Source organism: Triticum dicoccoides, chromosome 5B (genome assembly GCF_002162155.2).
Source record: "Triticum dicoccoides isolate Atlit2015 ecotype Zavitan chromosome 5B, WEW_v2.0, whole genome shotgun sequence".
NCBI classification, from domain to species: Eukaryota; Viridiplantae; Streptophyta; class Magnoliopsida; order Poales; family Poaceae; genus Triticum; species Triticum dicoccoides.
In genome coordinates, this window is record NC_041389.1 from 145252232 (window position 1) to 145269147 (window position 16916).

The window sequence follows — 16916 nt, forward strand, 5'->3', positions numbered from 1 at the left end:
CGTCCTCTCTCTCCCCTTCTCAAGGCACCGATGGCCGAGCGTTTCCCCGGCGATGGAGCGGCAGCCAACGGCTTTGGCCGCCGCCACCTTCACGAGTGGGAGGCGTACCTCCTCCACGAGGTGAACTACCCGACGCCGCCGGACATGCCCGTGCTGAGCTCATGGAGGCTCAGCGCTGGCAGCGTCCCCGTCCCTCCGTCGCTGACCGACGCCGAATGCCGCGGTGAGATTGCGCACGTTCGGGCGTCCCTACCAGACGAATGCGACACCTTCCAGAGTACGCCCCTGACAACCACGCTTCCTGGATGACAAACTTCGGGCGCCGCCACGCCAAGGGGGCGCCACAACGCCGACGACCAGGCGACTATGGTGGGTCGTCCCCGGGCGCAAGCTCCACGCCATCCTCGAGCACCTCGAGGGCGGCAACGAGCCGCCGTTCGAGTACCCGACGGTCACGGTCCCCTGCCGGAGTGGCAGCGCTTGGCTGCCGAGGCGCATGGCGGGCGCCTCTTCCTCCTCCCGCTCCTCCGGCATGGCGTTGCCGTTCGTCGTCGTCAAGGCCGAGCCCTTGGAGACGCCGAAGCGTCGACGCACCCGCTGCGGCGGCCTCGTCATAAATGAGCGCCGCCATCCTTCTCCTCCTCCCCACGGCCATCTTCGCCTGGTCAAGCCGAAGAAGGAGCCGGCGCCGCCGCCCGTCATCGTGAAGCAGGAGCACGTCGACATGGCCGTCGACCTCGAGACGGGCCTCAAATGGGCGCGGGACGACTACGTCCGGGAGGAGATGGAGCGCCAGCGCCACGCCCTCAAGAAGATGCCACTCGGCGTCGCGGCCGCGAGGAGGGTGGCGTTATCGTCCTCGAGGACAGCGACGAGGAGGCGCCGCGCACCAACCCTGTCCGCCAAGGCGACGCAGGACAGGGCTGCAGCAAGGACTGCGGCGGCGTGCAGGACGACGACGACGACGGCAGCGACTACACCGCCTTCTACAAGCACCTCGGTATGCAGTAGGCCCGGGGCGGCGGCGTAGTTTTAGGGCATAGTTTTGGTTTTTCTAAGTTTCTAAGTTATGTCTTTAATTTTGTACATATGTCAATGAAAACCGTCTCAATTTCGTCCAAATTTATGTCATTTTGTGTGAAATCTAGCCATCTTTGATTTTTAAAAAGCGGCGTTTGGAGTCAGCTTGGGACAACCACTCATGTCGATTTTATTGCCGTTTGATCCCCAGGCCACGCTATTTCAAGCCTTGGAGGCCCGAACGGCCAGAGATGCTCTTACAAATGTGGCATGACATGTCACATGTATATCCATTCTGCACATCGAAGGCTGAGATATCCAACAGATATACTTCGAATTTATTTTATTCCATTTTTCTCTCGGACTCGGAGTATAGTGCATCAGCGTTCTTTTGGGCACTTTATCCTAAGCCTATCTATTTTATCTCCTATCTGCACTATAATTGCCACCATTGGTTGGTAGCAGCTCCAGAGCAGGACCTCCCGAGCAGCGTAGCACTCCACCTACCAGCCGGCCTCTTCCCACCGCCCCCAAATTCTACCGAGCAGCTCAGCCGGCCAACCCATGGCGCACTGCCTCGCCGCCGTTGCCTCCTTCTCGCCGTCCGCCGTCCGCCGGCGGCTGTCCAGCCAGGTGCCGTTCTCGGACTGACCGCTGTCTTGTCACAGATTTGGTCATTTGCATAGTTTTAGTTTGCGGTTCATGAGATTCCAAGGCTGTTCCTGTGTGTTTCTTCTAAGTTCGTGGTTGATTTGGTTGGATACTTGGATGAATAGATGCTTTCTTGGTTTGATTCAATAGTTCACTGAGTAGCATAAACACGCTTCCTCTTTTGCTATCTTGGCGATGTTTCTCATATGCCTGTATTTTTCACACTAAGTATATATTGAGCACATCATAAGATGAGCCCATGCGTTCAGTCCATATGTTCATTTATCTAGAGAGAAATAGGTACATTTGAACTGGTATAGTATGGTTAGAAAGGCAGAAAAGCTTTAACTAGTTACCTATGAGGTTAATTAACCTTACACTGGTGGGAAAATTTGCCTATTTACACATATTTACTAACAGATGTTGACAATTTGATTTATTTTAGTACAAACTTCAAAGATTCCAAAATGGCTGTGTTTAACGTAACCGGCGTTGCAACTGGATCTGGATGGCTCAGTAAGGCTTATTTTAAAATTTTCAGTTTAGTATTCTAATGTAGCCTGGTTCAGAAGATGTAAAGCTCTAGGAAGCCACCCAACCACATCACATGCTTCAGATCTTGCTGAATTAGATCAACAGTTCTTTACCAATGTGTTGCTCTCCACCTCGACGTTGATGCGTTAGCCAAATAAAAAATGCCAGCCTTTGTTTTACAATTGTATATTGCCATGTGCTTCTGGTCTAACCTGGAGTGTCCTGCACCATTAGATTCCATAGTCCATTTGGATGTATTTTTGGGTTCAACATGACTAGTTTCATGTTAGGCCTGGTATTTGAGAAACTTGGTTGACGCATGGTTGCATCGAGATCCTTGTGTATTGCACCAATGTCTTGGTTAAATTTCGAATACCTAGACCGGATAATTTGCAGTGCTGGTTGCCAGCCAGGAAGCAGGACACTTGGTATCTGAAAGGCACTAGTAGTTCATTCCTTCCTCTGGTTTGAAGGGCAGCCCAACGATTATTTCACATTCTGGGTTCGAAAGTGCTGCTCAACGACGATTCCACATCCTCGTTCGAAACTGCAGCTGACTGCGCAGGTGCCGACAAGCTCAAGGATCCAGAGCACTGATCACACTGACCCTTTTGGCCCATTTGCCAACTTTGCAAAATGAGTGAGCAGAAGTTCCATCATGGCGCTCTGGCTTGAAATCTGTGAGCTTAAGTTTCATCATGTCGTGTTCCTTGCTTTATCTATTTTCAAGGGATAAATATGCATTTGGTTGATCAACTGCACTTTATTAATTTCAAATACTTCATGCATTTTTGTTGTAGTATTTTTTTTCTGCGGTCTGTGTGTTTGAACAGTTCAGTTATGGAAACAATTTCTTGGTTCGTTGCAGGTGGCTAATGTAATTTTGAGCCGGAGCTCAGTTTCCTTCCATAGCCAGAAGATGAGCTTTGTATCCATCAGTTCAAGACCGAGTTCGCTTCGGTTTAAGATTTGTTGTTCGGTAGGGACACGTTTCTTCTCTGTCGCAATAGTAGAAGTTTGCCTCCATGCGTTCACAATATCTATATCTTTTTTTCCGAACCTCTGTACTTCTATAGGTGGCCAAGTGATTCACCCAGGCGCTTACTGGCTAGCACCATGGATGATGGGCTAGGCAGCCTGGGTTTGATCTGGAACTCTCATCTTAATAAAACTGATGTCTAGTTCTTCCTAGACATATGTCATTTTTTAAATATTTTTGTATATTAAAATGTGTGAACAAGTTTGTGATTGAAATAGGTGAGAATTGTTTGCGTTGGCAGTAATTGAAATATGTAAATAAGTTTAGGGTTAAAATAGGTGAGAATTGTTTACACTGGAGGAAATTCAAACATTAAATATGGGCAAATCATTTCATCATTTCATGGAAAATGTTCTTTCAAATTGCAGTCTAGACACCATAGGTGCAGTAAAAATCTTCCTTGGATAACGTTATCGGATAAAGATGGCAAATGTTTCAGCATTTTTTTTACAACCACGCTCGATGTACTGATTTAAGGTAACGATGTTCTTTCGTTTCTTGAGCAGGCCACGGGTGAGGCACAGGCCAAGAAAGAGACAGTCGACAAGGTTTGTATGATAGTCAAGAAGCAGCTGGCAGTCCCTGATGGGACCCCTGTCACAGCGGAGTCGAAATTTTCTGAACTTGGTGCTGACTCACTGGATACGGTAAATCCGCAACTCCCCATCCCACAGAAATGGCAGTAGCCCAAAAGCAGCGCCGTTCATACGTAACACCGATTGTGTTTTGCAGGTTGAGATTGTGATGGGCCTCGAGGAAGAGTTCAACATCACCGTCGATGAAACAAGCGCGCAGGACATTGCAACCGTGCAGGATGCAGCGGACCTTATCGAGAAGCTTGTGACAGAGAAGACAGCGTAAGCACCTCGGTTCATTGGACAGCTTTAGAAGGCAAAGGTGTCATCTGGAACCGTGGACTTCTGATTTTTCGGTCGCATTTGGGGCGAGAGAAAATAATTTATGGACAGCTTTGCATTCAGTCTATGTTGTGTGTTCATTACCATTTGTTATTTCTTCATCCTCTCGAGATTTTGTGTTGTTGCTTAGGGTTAATTACCCAAAGGCTTCATAAACAAGCTAGGACCATGTCCTAAGTTCGAATTCATATGTGTTGTACTATTGTTATAGAAAAGCTAATGGACCTATGAAGATTGAAGAATCACTGCATTTTGTGTTTTATTTTTGCATGTCTGAGAAGTTATACAGCTGTGAATGTATTGTTTCTTTTCTTCCATACCACAGCTATGACCCATTCTTCATAAAGAGGGTCTCCGATTCTTGGTTCCGCCATAATATTTGTTTTCCCATATGATCACTCGCTTGTTAGATTATTATTTTTAGATAATGTCTCGCTTGCATCATTATGGTGTTGTTTTGTTGAACTTTTAAGAATGAAGCACATTATAGAACCCAAAATAAAAAAGAAAAAGCACATTTAGTGGGAAGAAAATCTACTTTCCCCCCTCGAACTAATTTGGGCTCACTTAACCTTAAGTCAGCCACGGCGGCATTTTAGCCCTTATCTGATTTTTGGAAGGACAGGATTAACCCCAAACAATCTGCAAGATTCCATAAGCTTTTGTTTTATAAAGTGAATACCAGTACCATTTTAGTTTAGAAATAAGAAAGATCGTGACATTAACATGCATCATATCGCCCGACCTAGGACGCGCAGTACTTCGTTAGCAAGGCTCATTTTTTGAACTAACATTTAATATGCATCCTTAACTGCGTGTACAATCCTTTTTTCAGAATTTTGCGAAATATATAATTATGTTGTTCAATAAACCGGGAAGGGAGACACCCACACCACACCTCACCTCTCGAGAAAAGAAGTAGACATAGAAGAACCAGAAGAAAAAGGAAGAGAAAAAAAAAGGGGAAATGGCATCTTCTACCTCATCCTCCGCCCTTCTCCTCCATGGCCTCGCTTGTGCTTCTCCCTCGAAGGCGCGACCTTTCTTCGTTTCCCGCATCAGCCCCTCCTCCCCACTCTCGACCTCCACCTCCATCAACGCCCCCTCTCCACGGCGGCCCTTGCCCCCTGCACCTCGCGCCGCCGGCCGCGGCGGTGACAAGGACAACCGCGTGCAGGAGCTGAGGGTGCCTGATTCTTGGCTCACGCCCGCAGGAGCAGCGCAGGTTCGCATCCATGATTCCACCTCCTCCGTCATCTCCATCACGCCCGCAGGAGTAGCTCGAAAGTTGTAATGTAGCTCCTGAACTTAAAATCCCTATTATGGAGGAGCTTGAAAGTTATTAGGAACGCTCTTATATTTCAATAGAGGGAGTACTTCACAAAGCTAGATTATTTCTCCTGCTCCTGTTTGACTGTTATCAGCTCAAGCCTGCCTATTGATACGCTCATACGCTATTTGTACGGTCATTGAGCAAGGCCATCTCCATCTTTCCACCTCTTACCAGGAATCCGAATGGCTGAGGGGAACGCTACACAAGTGGCTGGACGACGAGTACTGCCCCGAGCCGGCCAACGTGGACATCAGCAACACGGCCGCAAGGTCGTACCACGAGTCCCTCACGGCGAAGCAGTCTGATGTGGGGGAGATCCTGATGAAGATGGTCGGAGATCTGCAGGAGCTGTCGTACCAGGAGAGCTTCCACGGGGCCTTCTCCGCCGCCAACGCCGCGGTGCGTTTGATAACGCAGAGGATGGAGTCGTCAGCCGGTGAGTGATCTTTGACATACACAGCTAGCCGATGGCATTGGGTGGCGCTGCCCCGACCATCCTTGTGTTTAGTGCTTCGGGGTTGATGCGGCATGTTTGTCCACGGGAAGGCAATCTGCTTTGTTTCACTGGGAAAATGCTGTAATTCGGATGCAGATTAGCTTTGTGAATTACCTGGCGTTGGCGTTGGCGCTGGCAAGTGGTCTGTTCAATTTGAATCCAAGTGACATACCGTGTCCTATGTTACCGTGCCCGTAACGATCGTGTTTTCAACTCACGATCTTGGACAGATGCATACGTACGTTTTCATGTTGCAGATATGATCCGTCTTTGGTCCTACAGAGCCAAGAAGTTGCAAGACAAGGAGGACCTCAAGTTCTGGGGCGATTTAGTAGCAATGTAGCTTATTTTGGTTTTTGGCTGTCGGTTCTCCTCTTCTTCTACTCCTGTCTGAGCAACTCCTTTTCTATCAGGTTTATCTTGTGGCCTTGCACTAAAGTGCACCCCACAAACCTCATGTTTGTATGCTACTCAGGCTCCGGCCCGTTCTGAAATATAAAGGTGGCTCGAGCCCCTTTCGTTTTCAAAAAAAAAAACAGTACATACTTCTATGGCATGTTGTTAACTCTGAGCAGACAACGAACTAACTTGTGGTTGGACAATGTTAGAGGGACAATGGTAAGTCTTGGTGCTTGCATTATTTCTGAATTTATTATAGGATTTCTGGCGATGTGCTTTCAGTAGGAAGAGATGTTCCCGTCGACGACGAGGCGCCCATAGTGACTTCGTAATTCTCAAGATGATATGGCGGCTCAGTTTTTGAAGGTGCTCATAGGGATAGGGTGTGTGTGCGTTCATAGTGTGAATGTATGCGCTTACGTCTATACTGTGTTAAAAAAAACCTAGGCGACACGGGGACGGGGCGGCGTTCCCCCTTCCCACAGTCCGTTGCATGCGGGACCTCCTGGTTGTCCCAACGTTTTCTCCTTTTGGACTGCTCCTTTTCGAGTGCCGGGTAAAAACCTAGGTCCGATTCACCGGATCAGACAACAACGGTGTCTCAACGTCGTCCCCTTTTGGACCGCTCCTCAAGGTGTGCGCATCCGGGACACAATGTACGACATCACTAGCGCTTCTTTCAAGGCTTCTCCCTCCGCTTCGGCCAAGTCCTGCAACCCACTTATCGATCCTCTAGGCGCTTGAGGTGAGATGTACATTGATCCGTTCAGCCTTGGAGTCGTGACCGTGCGACCGAGGTTTTATCATTTATCATTTTGTTCTTTGTTTCTTTTTTTTTCATTATACATTTTTTTATATGTCAACAATATTTTTCTAATACATATTCAACATCTTTCCAGTACAAAATTAACTTTTTAACACATAATAAAAAAATCTTTACAAAATTTTTAAAAAATTCAAATGCTTGATTAATTTTTTTTACAAATACAATATTAAGATTTTTTGAATGCATAATCAACGTTTTTCTTATCAACACTTTAATTTTTTTTTCAAATGCTGGTTTAAAATATTAAATACAAGTTTAACATTTTTATAATACATGGTCGACTTTTTTCTATGGATATTTAACATTTTTCAAATGCTTAATCAACATTTTTCAAAGTGAAAGATTAACAGTTTTTGAATGAATGTTCAACTTTTTTTCTATACACATTTAACTTTTTCAAATGCTTGATTAACATTTTTTAAATCCGTTCAACATTTTTTTCAAATGCTTGATTACAATTTTTATATACAATTATCATTTTTTATTTTTTTTAATGCATGGTCAACATTTTCTCTATTCACATTTAACATTTCCCAATGCTTGGTTAACATTTGTGAAATACTTGTTAAACATTTTTGTGAGAGTCTGATTTAATAGGAATGATAGACTACTCATATCAATAAGGAATTTCATCTTTTTCGGGAGCCCATTCGAAAAGAACTCCAAAGTTAAGCGTGCTTGGCTTGAGTAATTCTAGGATGGGTGACCGACCGAGAAGTTGGTCCCGAGTGCGCATGAGTGAAGACAAAGTGCGTACGAAAGATTAGTATTGGTCTGTGGGGTCAGTCTAGATTCCTCCAAGTGTAATGGCCGGGAACCGATGGCTATAGACAGGGCGTTACAATTCTTTTCAAGTGCTTGATTAATATTTTATTTATATGATCAAAATATTTCATCATTATTTTCATACATGATCAACATTTTTTTAAATGCATGATTAACATTTTCCAAAACATTATGTAAAGTATATTTTGGTAATATATATGTTAATAATATTTGAAAGTGTAAACAAAACTAAAAAAGTAATAAAAAATGAAATATAAAGAAAAAAACAGAAAACAAAATTAGGCAGTGTATACTACCGAGAACTGGGGTGGCCCATATGCTTGCGCGTCAGCTAGTCGTCGGAAGCTCGACTCGCGCGCCCCTGAATCTCCTCCGCCGGCGCCTCATTCTGGGCCAACCCACCGTCGCGAGGCTGCTTCTTCCCTTCTCTGATTTCCTTTTTCTATTTCTTATCTTTTGTTTCCTTTTTCATTTTCCTTTTTTTATGTTTCTGTTTTTATTTCTGTTTCTATTTCTTTTCCATTATCTTTTTTATTTTTTCCTTTTTCATGTATTATACAAAGTTCATTTCATGTTTATATACAAAAATGGTCATCGTATATTTAAGGAAATATTCACCCTACACTAAAAACATGTTCAGCATATTTAGAAGATGGTCGTTGTGTATTTTTATATTGTGCTGCATATATCAAAAAAATATCCAATGTGTATTTAAATATTTTCAGCATATGTCACAAAAATGTTCAATGTCTATTTAAATATAGTTCAGTGTATATCACAAAAATGTTCTGTGTGCATTTTGAAAATCGTGCAGGGTATGTTTCCAATTTTTTCAGCATATATAATAGAATCAATAAATGTTCGGCATTTCAAAAAAAATTGTTCATGTTTTTCAGTTTTTTGTTCACTTTTTTTTAAAAAAAATCATGTTTAAAAGTTTGTTTGAATTCGAATTTTGTTCACAAGTTTTTAAACATTATTTACGATGTTTGTGAACTTTTATGAAAGAATAGCATGAATTATTCAGAAAAATTCAAAATAAATTCAGTTCTGCCACTGCAATCGATACTTAAAGTCTGGCGCTGCGAATGAACCGCCAGAACTCATAAGGTCTACTAGTTAGGAACACGTGATAACAAGTGGGACGTCGTCAGCTCGATCTCGCTCATGCAACACTTCGTGGTGATTTTTTTTGCGCGCCTCGAGTTCGTTAGCTCCAAATAGGTCACCTATTCGCGGCTGCCTTCAGCGAAGGCTCAACAATTTGCCACCCGCGGGCGGAAAATAGGAGGTCTTCCGGGCGATCAAACTCAAGTTATCCGGGTATAAAATTTGATAGATTTTTGGCTGTTAATTAAAAGTGGTAGTTTTGGAGACACAAACCACCTCAAGCACCTCTTGAGTCCAGCGACCAATTTGCGCGCAATGGACAAGTAAATGACCATGGATGACTTCTACTCTTAACGAATCGCACAATGTTGTTTGTACACGCTCATAGACTAACCCTGAACACATCACAATGCTGTTTGACCTAGTGATGTGCAAGTTCGATTATTTTGTGCAAGAAGTGCAAGCGATCTCAGAGTTGACTTGCAGAGATGCGGCAATGTGAACACGCTGGCGGATTACGGAAGTACAGAGTTGTGCGCCAATTTAAAATCTCGAATGATAAGTGCCATGCGTGTGACATGAAGTAATCTCGCCCTGATGATTTTTACAACTAAAGTTACCATCCGAAAAGAAAAAACAAACAGCAAAAAACCTATAACTCGCCATCCGAAGAGAAAGTTGCCATGCCAACTAAATTTGGCATCCTCGCATCATTAAACTTGCCATAGAAAAACGTTCAGAGTTGTTGTGTGTTTGTACCATACGTGTGGCATTTATCAAGGTCCTAAAATCCAAAATGATAAGTGCCACACCTGTACGCTCGAGTCTAGTTTTACCCCATGCACGCCATGAATGCTAGTAACTTATAACTGTTGAAGATGTCATAGTTTGAGTGCTGCCATGCATGACATGAACACTATTTATATATATGCACGCGATATAAGTAGGACGCTGATAACGCCTACACGTGTGGTGGGAGCAACACCCGTCCACACGCCTTATAACACACAGGTTGCGCCACGTCGTCGTATGCATGCACGTTAAAATCTTTTTGGATTTTCGGTTTTTAAAATGTTTTATCTCTTAAAATAAAAAATTCGATTGAACATCCGTTTACATCATTAAATCCATTGGAATGAGATTTTCGAAACTAGATACCATATCAATATGTTTTGACGCCTATTTTTTGGGGTTAAAAATTATCATGTCTATTGCACACGAATTGTCATGGTGTTCATACTGAAGTTGCCATGATATGTTTTCGCTATTTTTTTCTATCTTTAAAAGTAATTTTTGATATACTAGATAATTGCCCGTGCGTTGCAACGGGAAATTTCTATGGAGGACAATGGCTCATATTTGGCTACTATATATCATTGGGAATCCAACCAACTCATGTCCCCGCATTACCGCGGGATTATTGGTGCATTATATTTGCCACCAAAATAGAGGGAAATAATGTCACCGATATCGATCAATCACAGTCACATGACAAACCGAGTTCTAGCATAGCTTTTGAGCCCTTTTTTTCATTATACATTTCCTTTAATCAAGTAAGAATAATTAAATTGTCCTTCCTATTTTAGCAGAAAGGTATTCAACATTGTCATAATCGATGGCAAGGACCTTTATCACTTATTAACTAAGATCTACTCCACCAGCGCTTATGATATTCAAATACAATGTTGTGACGTTGCCTTCAGATTCATTTAGTTGTCGTATTCTTTGTAGTATACTTCATCCAAAATTATTCTTCAATGGAATCCTATTTCATAATATTATGCGATGAAACAATGAAAATGTTTTATACCAAATAAATGCATACTAATCTTACAGTACAAGGAAATTTTGAATTAAACATTTCTTACAGATTTACAAGTATATATATTGAAAAGTTCCCTTCGATCACAAAGCCGTCGTACCGGACAAGTTCCTCCACTTCCGGACTCGCTGCCGATGATACAAATGTTATCCCTAGCTCTATTCATATTTCATAAACATAATTACATAGAGACCATGTTTAGCTTTGTCACTTCAAAATAGAACGAGGTTTTCTGAAGAAATGGCTCAGTATGGATTTAACCATGCTATGAAAGAATTAAATTTCTCTCTCAAATATGTCCGAACCGTACATACATATGTTTCTCAATTAAAAAACACACAAAAACTTATCTTGTTGCCGGAGGTGAATCGTTTTTTCCTGCTGATTGCCACGCCAGAGGAGTTCCAGACAATTGCAGGGAGACAACGTGAGATTCTTCACAGAAACTCACAGCTAGTTGTGGTTTACTTCTACCAGGAGTCTATATGGCACGTTCCCAACTGTAGAAATACAAAGCATAGTAAAATTTTCTGTTGATCGTGCCACAATGAGGATACGCTCTGTAGAGTCACAGTGTTAGGAGGGGAGGGAAATCGGGAGGAGTCAGGGAGAAGATTTTTACTGCATGCAGGAGCTGCATAATTTCCCACGTTGTGTCCGCGTAAGATCGTACATCAATGGTGAAGCTCTCGCCGTGTCGCAGCCTCAGACCGCCGCCCACGGGTGACCTCCAGGCTGAAGGCACCGCCCATTCATGATTTGATCCAAGAGTTGCTAGTTCCTCCATGCGAAGGCACCAATCACAAAAAAGAAACAACGATAACTCACAGTCCAGAGGAAGCACTCACCAAACGCAGCAGGATCCGACTGAATTCTTCCTGATGGCAGCCTAGTACACATCGACATACTTGATGCAGTTGGCAACCTCCATGACCCGCGGAAGAGCTGCGATGATCTGGTCCAGCGCCAACACCGGCTGCTTCCTTGAGGCCTTCCTCCGCACGCCCTTTACGCTCGACCGTTATCCGCTCAAGACTTTGCTCTTTGTCTGCCTCGACAACAGGATCAGCCTGCGTACATGATGAGATCGCAACGCATGGTTGGAAAATATGAGAGAGAGAGAGGGAGAGAGAGGGAGATTAACAGCCGCGACGAACGGCGAGCACGGTCGACCGCGGGGAGAAAAACAGATCGATAGCGGCGGCAAGGAAAGAAGAACAAGGAATAGGATATGCTGATCTGGCCCGCGATTGATTACCATACGTGAATTTATTGCGTGATGTGTTACCAAAGAAGAGATTAATTACCACAAGGTGAATTGATTGTGTTACCAAAAGATTTGGGTTTTTTCGGCCTGACGAAAATTGTTGTAAATAAAAAACCGGGAGGAAAATCGGTGGAGGGGGAGGGAATCGGTGTGGGTTGGGGATATCGTAAGGGGAGGTGTGACGAAGAGCGGGCAACGTAAGAGGGGAAACGGAACACTCCGTTTTTTTTAGATAGTAGAGATTATAAAACGGGGAATTAAGAAACTAGACTTGTCATGAACCATAAACTAAAATTGCCATTGGTGAATTACTTAAATTTGCTATGGTTCATACAAAAAATAATGTTCATGATCAAAATACTAAAATTGTCATGATCTATAAACTAAAATTCCCATAATCTATAAACTAAATTTGCCATGGTTCATACAAAAAATAATTTTCATGGTCAAAATACTAAAATTGCCATGATCTATAAACTAAAATTCCCATGATCTATAAACTAAATTTGCCATGATGGATTACTAAAAATTGCCGTGATCCATGCATTAAATTTGCCGTGGTTAATTACTAAAAATTGCCATGGTAAATTAATAAAAATTGCCGTAAAAAGTATTTGAAAATACAATGATAGCTTTAAATCTAGAAAAAAAAAGATAAAACATGTCATGACAACTTTAGTGAAAGCACTATGGCAACTACAGTGTAAACGTCATGACAATTTTTGATAAAAAATTTGTCCAAACATATCAACATGCGATCTAGTTTTAAAGATCTCGTTGAGACGGATTTAATGATGAAAATGAATTTTTAATTTGATTTTGTAATTAAGAGATAAAATATTTTTAAGCCGAAAACTAAAAAGATTTACGTTGATGTCATCTGTTTTGACGTGGCAACATGGATTGTAATAAAGATGTATGAGTCATGTTGCTTCATGTTACACGTGTGAGCGTTAATATTATCGTATAAATATTGTTGTTTGTACGCTCATACCCTAACGCTGAACTGTCCTTAACCGCCCGTAGCGACCTTGTGATGTGCAAGTTCCATTGTTTTGTGCGAGAAGTGCATGCAATCTCAGAGTTGACTTGCAGAGATGCGGCAACGTGAACAAGCTGGAGGATTAGGGAGGTACAGGGTCGCGAGCCAATTTAAAAATTATTGCTGCCGGTAATCTATTCCACCGTCTGAGGCTAGTTCCACCTCCATGCATACCATGAACGCAACACTATCTTGAAACTGCTGGAGATGTCCTGCCATGGTTGACAGCTGCCTGGTTTGAGTTAGTATAACTGACAGCGAGGACGTCTGTACGCGTTGCATGTTGAGGGTCTCTCTCCGTATATATACTACCGTAGGAGCGATCGCTCCGTAGTAGGAGTACGTGACCAGCGAGTAGTCAGAATGGGGTCTTGTATTGGGATGGTGGTCTCTCGTGGATTGCCTTGCGTCCTGCTCCTGCTGGCTTGTTGCTGGCTGTGCGAAGCCGGCGCGGGGTTGGCCCCGGCGCTATACGTGCTCGGCGATTCGCAGGCGGACGCCGGGACCAACAACCACCTGGTGACGGTGCTCAGGGCGGACCACCCGCACAACGGCGTCGACTACCCGGGCTGCAAGGCCACCGGCAGGTTCAGCAACGGCAAGAACTTCGTCGACTTCCTCGGTGCGTACATATGCCTTCCACTGTTGATGTCAAGTCTCTTTTCTCTTCAGACTTTTAAACTGAGCATTGCTTCAAGGAGAGTGAACCTGTAACTTTTGCATTTTTTATGGGCATCAGCCGGCCGGCGAGATGATCATCAAGTGGTGAGGGTAGTCGTGCGTGCATGATCTTTAATGTTGTACTCCCTGTCCCTGAACATGCATGGCATTGCTGAGTAGTTGACCAAAGTTAATTTTATACTCGTACTTGAATTGATTAAAACGACGATTCTCTCAACTAGCGCTGACCAAGATGTTAAATGGAACAACTAGAAGATCACGAGAATGAAACAGGGTAACTAGAAGATCACCATAAGGAACTGTGCTAGGGATTCCCTGATAATTTCTGATAACAGAATAATGCCTTGTTATGCCATAATACAATGCAATACAATACCCAGTTATTTGTTCGATGCATACATGTATCCTCTTCCAGCAAAAAGGAAATGCATATACTTACTAGACATGTATGCACTCTGTTTTTCCTGATTATGCTACTTATTCCTGCATTGCAGCTGAACATCTGAAGCTGCCGAGCAGCCCTCCTCCATACCTGTCCATCTGCAACACCCCAAGCAGCAATTCCATATATCTGACTGGCGTCAACTTCGCTTCAGGAGGTGCAGGGGTATCAAATCAAACAAACCAGGTAAATGGAGTCATGGAGATACTACGTCGTGTGCACTAGCACTACTGGATGACTAATTGCGCTGGTTTTAACACTTTAACTTCTTCCATATGCCATATTATTTCTTAATTATATATGCATGCCATGCATGGGTCTACGTACATACAGGGTCAGTGCATCAGCTTCGACCACCAAATCGATCACCAATTCTCCAAGGTGAATGCATCACTGGTGCAGCAGCTCGGCCAGGCTCAGGCTTGGGCGCACCTGAGCAGATCGATCTTCGCCGTTGCAATCGGTGGCAACGACATACTCAACTACGTCCGTCCAAGCCTTGTGAACCAGGTGCTAAGCCCTTGTCCTCCAACTCAGTCTCCTGATGAGTTCGTCGCCTCGTTGGCTCTCTCGCTGAAAGACCAGCTCCAGGTATGGAAACTTTTTGGTTCATCCTTGCTTATACATTACATAAGCTTGTTCTTGATATGTGCTTCCTTCGTTCCATAATATAAAAGCATTTTTTGCATTAGTGTAGTGTCAAAAATGCTCTTATATGATGGGACGAAAGGGAGTACATATTTCCTCTTGCATTAATTTGCACCGACGCATGAGTACATGAGTATGCAATCTGACTTACAACCTACATGAATGATGAATTGCAGAGGCTGTACAAACTCGGGATGCGCAGGATGTTCATCATCGGAGCAGCGCCACTGGGGTGCTGCCCGGTGCTGCGGGGGAAGGAGGAGTGCGACGAACTAGCAAACTACATGTCATCTGAGTACAACATCAAGGTGGCTTCCCTCCTGCAAGACATGAGCGACAAGTACCTGGATATGCTCTACTCCTTGTTCGACCCATCCATTGCAATGCTCGACTACTTCCAGCGACCAGAAGCAAACGGTACAACAGATCGACGACCCACTAATTACTCAGACTGCCCAGACGACCCACTAATCATTCACCTGCTAATTTGATATGCACTGTAGCTTAATCTGATGTTACGGTGATATATACTATAGGTTACACTGTGGTGGATGCAGCGTGTTGCGGGCTAGGAGGGGAGAAAAATGCCATGTTTAGCTGCACTCCGGCCAGCTCCCTCTGCAAGAATCGGACCAGCCACGTTTTCTGGGACTTTGTGCACCCCACGGAGATCACCGCGCAGAAGCTCACGGCAGTTGCCTTTCAAGGATCAGCACCCTTCGTGACCCCCAGAAATGTTGAGCAGCTATGTGGCACTGCCATGTAGGCAATGCTGCGCCGATTGCACAGTCACTGTTGTTTTATGCAAACTATTGGGTTGCAACCTAACTTGCTACTATGTTTCCAGTAAATTTTCTTATCTTTTCAATGTCGACTATAAATCTGCCTAGTTTAGAGGATTTATGATTTATGTATAACTCTTCGTGTTAATGGTTGTGTGCATCATCTGATGCAGAGGCCGGGGGTAAACCCTCCTTTTCCAAAAAGAGAAAGAACTCTTCATGTTTCTGTTCACCATATACGTACATGAGATAGATTAGTACGTTAGAAAGAGACTAGGTTACACAACAGAATCCTGCGACACTACTCAAGCGATGGACGTGGGGATGTCGTACAAAGCGTGCGGCACAGTGTGCGCTCCTCGTCCTAACGAGATAGTCCGGTAGGTTGAGACGCACGAGAGGACGTGTTCCAACGGCCCACCAAACTCGAGAGCTGGACAGGGACTCGAGGAAGAGTGTTGTAGGCAGTACCTTGGTGAAAATGTCGGCGTGCTGACAATAGAAGGAGCGTTAAGTACTTTGACATTCACCAAGCAAACTTGTTGATGGACAAAATGGAGACTGATCTACAGACTACAGTGCTTCACGCATTGATGGTGTACTATTGGAGGAAAGGTATGTAGCGGTGAAATTGTCGCATTAGACAATCGTGACGCAGAAGGGGGGTGGGGGGATGAAGGTCACATTAGACAACTGTGACCCGGCCATAGGGTGAAACTTTTGAAGAAGTTGATCGATACACGATATAACCTCGTATATATTTTGAACATGTTACATGGTAGATACATGGATAGATGATTGGTACCATCAGCCTAATCAAGCCAAGTGTCTACATGATTTCGAATCTAGTTAGTTAGAATGCTATTGGAAGTGCACTTAGGCCCTCATTTGTTTTTTTGGTGATTAATGATGTGTCAATTAAGATGACTAATGTTTTCTAAAGTTTATTTCAGGAACATGCTCGATATTAATGAGTGGAAATATCATTTGTGAACCCTTACTTTTTTTGTGCTAACATGTGGTTGGCCCTTAGAGCTCATACTTTATACTACATATACTTTTGTTGGAACACCTAGGACTTTGTACATCATATTGGTATCATGGGCAAGGTTTCTCGCATC

General features: G+C 43.7%; 3 protein-coding genes across 4 annotated transcripts; all 3 read left to right on the top strand.

The window, feature by feature from the left end:
• The first annotated feature begins 1448 nt into the window (after positions 1–1448).
• On the top strand, positions 1449–4423 carry LOC119307894 (acyl carrier protein 1, chloroplastic). Its single transcript, XM_037583994.1, has 4 exons — positions 1449–1653; positions 3074–3184; positions 3751–3891; positions 3977–4423. Exons 1-4 carry the CDS (start codon positions 1585–1587, stop codon positions 4103–4105), a joined length of 450 nt encoding a protein of 149 aa, XP_037439891.1. The 5' UTR covers positions 1449–1584; the 3' UTR covers positions 4106–4423.
• A 631-nt stretch (positions 4424–5054) lies between these two features.
• LOC119307895 lies at positions 5055–6206 on the top strand. 2 transcript variants are annotated; one of them, XM_037583996.1, is made up of 3 exons: positions 5055–5386; positions 5669–5930; positions 6087–6206. In XM_037583996.1, exons 1-3 carry the CDS (start codon positions 5129–5131, stop codon positions 6089–6091), a joined length of 525 nt encoding a protein of 174 aa, XP_037439893.1. In that variant the 5' UTR covers positions 5055–5128; the 3' UTR covers positions 6092–6206. The 2 variants fall into 2 exon arrangements, with proteins under 2 accessions (XP_037439893.1, XP_037439892.1); XM_037583995.1 differs by having other exon boundaries at positions 5669–6203.
• Positions 6207–13574: 7368 nt separating this feature from the next.
• LOC119305307 (GDSL esterase/lipase At5g55050-like) lies at positions 13575–15984 on the top strand. The gene is made up of 5 exons (XM_037581871.1): positions 13575–13864; positions 14418–14551; positions 14699–14956; positions 15190–15430; positions 15550–15984. The coding sequence occupies exons 1-5, from the start codon at positions 13606–13608 to the stop codon at positions 15777–15779; spliced, it is 1122 nt and encodes a 373-aa protein (XP_037437768.1). The 5' UTR covers positions 13575–13605; the 3' UTR covers positions 15780–15984.
• The last annotated feature ends 932 nt before the right edge of the window (positions 15985–16916 follow it).

Bases quoted from the DNA above. Each gene is read 5' to 3' on its own strand.
- LOC119305307 (XM_037581871.1), top strand. From the start codon at position 13,606: ATGGGGTCTTGTATTGGGATGGTGGTCTCTCGTGGATTGCCTTGCGTC. The intron at 13,865-14,417 runs GTGCGTACATAT...CCTGCATTGCAG, and splicing joins GAACTTCGTCGACTTCCTCG to CTGAACATCTGAAGCTGCCG. The intron at 15,431-15,549 runs GTACAACAGATC...TATATACTATAG, and splicing joins CCAGCGACCAGAAGCAAACG to GTTACACTGTGGTGGATGCA.
- LOC119307895 (XM_037583995.1), top strand. From the start codon at position 5,129: ATGGCATCTTCTACCTCATCCTCCGCCCTTCTCCTCCATGGCCTCGCT. The intron at 5,387-5,668 runs GTTCGCATCCAT...ACCTCTTACCAG, and splicing joins CGCCCGCAGGAGCAGCGCAG to GAATCCGAATGGCTGAGGGG.
- LOC119307894 (XM_037583994.1), top strand. From the start codon at position 1,585: ATGGCGCACTGCCTCGCCGCCGTTGCCTCCTTCTCGCCGTCCGCCGTC. The intron at 1,654-3,073 runs GTGCCGTTCTCG...GGTTCGTTGCAG, and splicing joins GCCGGCGGCTGTCCAGCCAG to GTGGCTAATGTAATTTTGAG. The intron at 3,185-3,750 runs GTAGGGACACGT...TTTCTTGAGCAG, and splicing joins GGTTTAAGATTTGTTGTTCG to GCCACGGGTGAGGCACAGGC.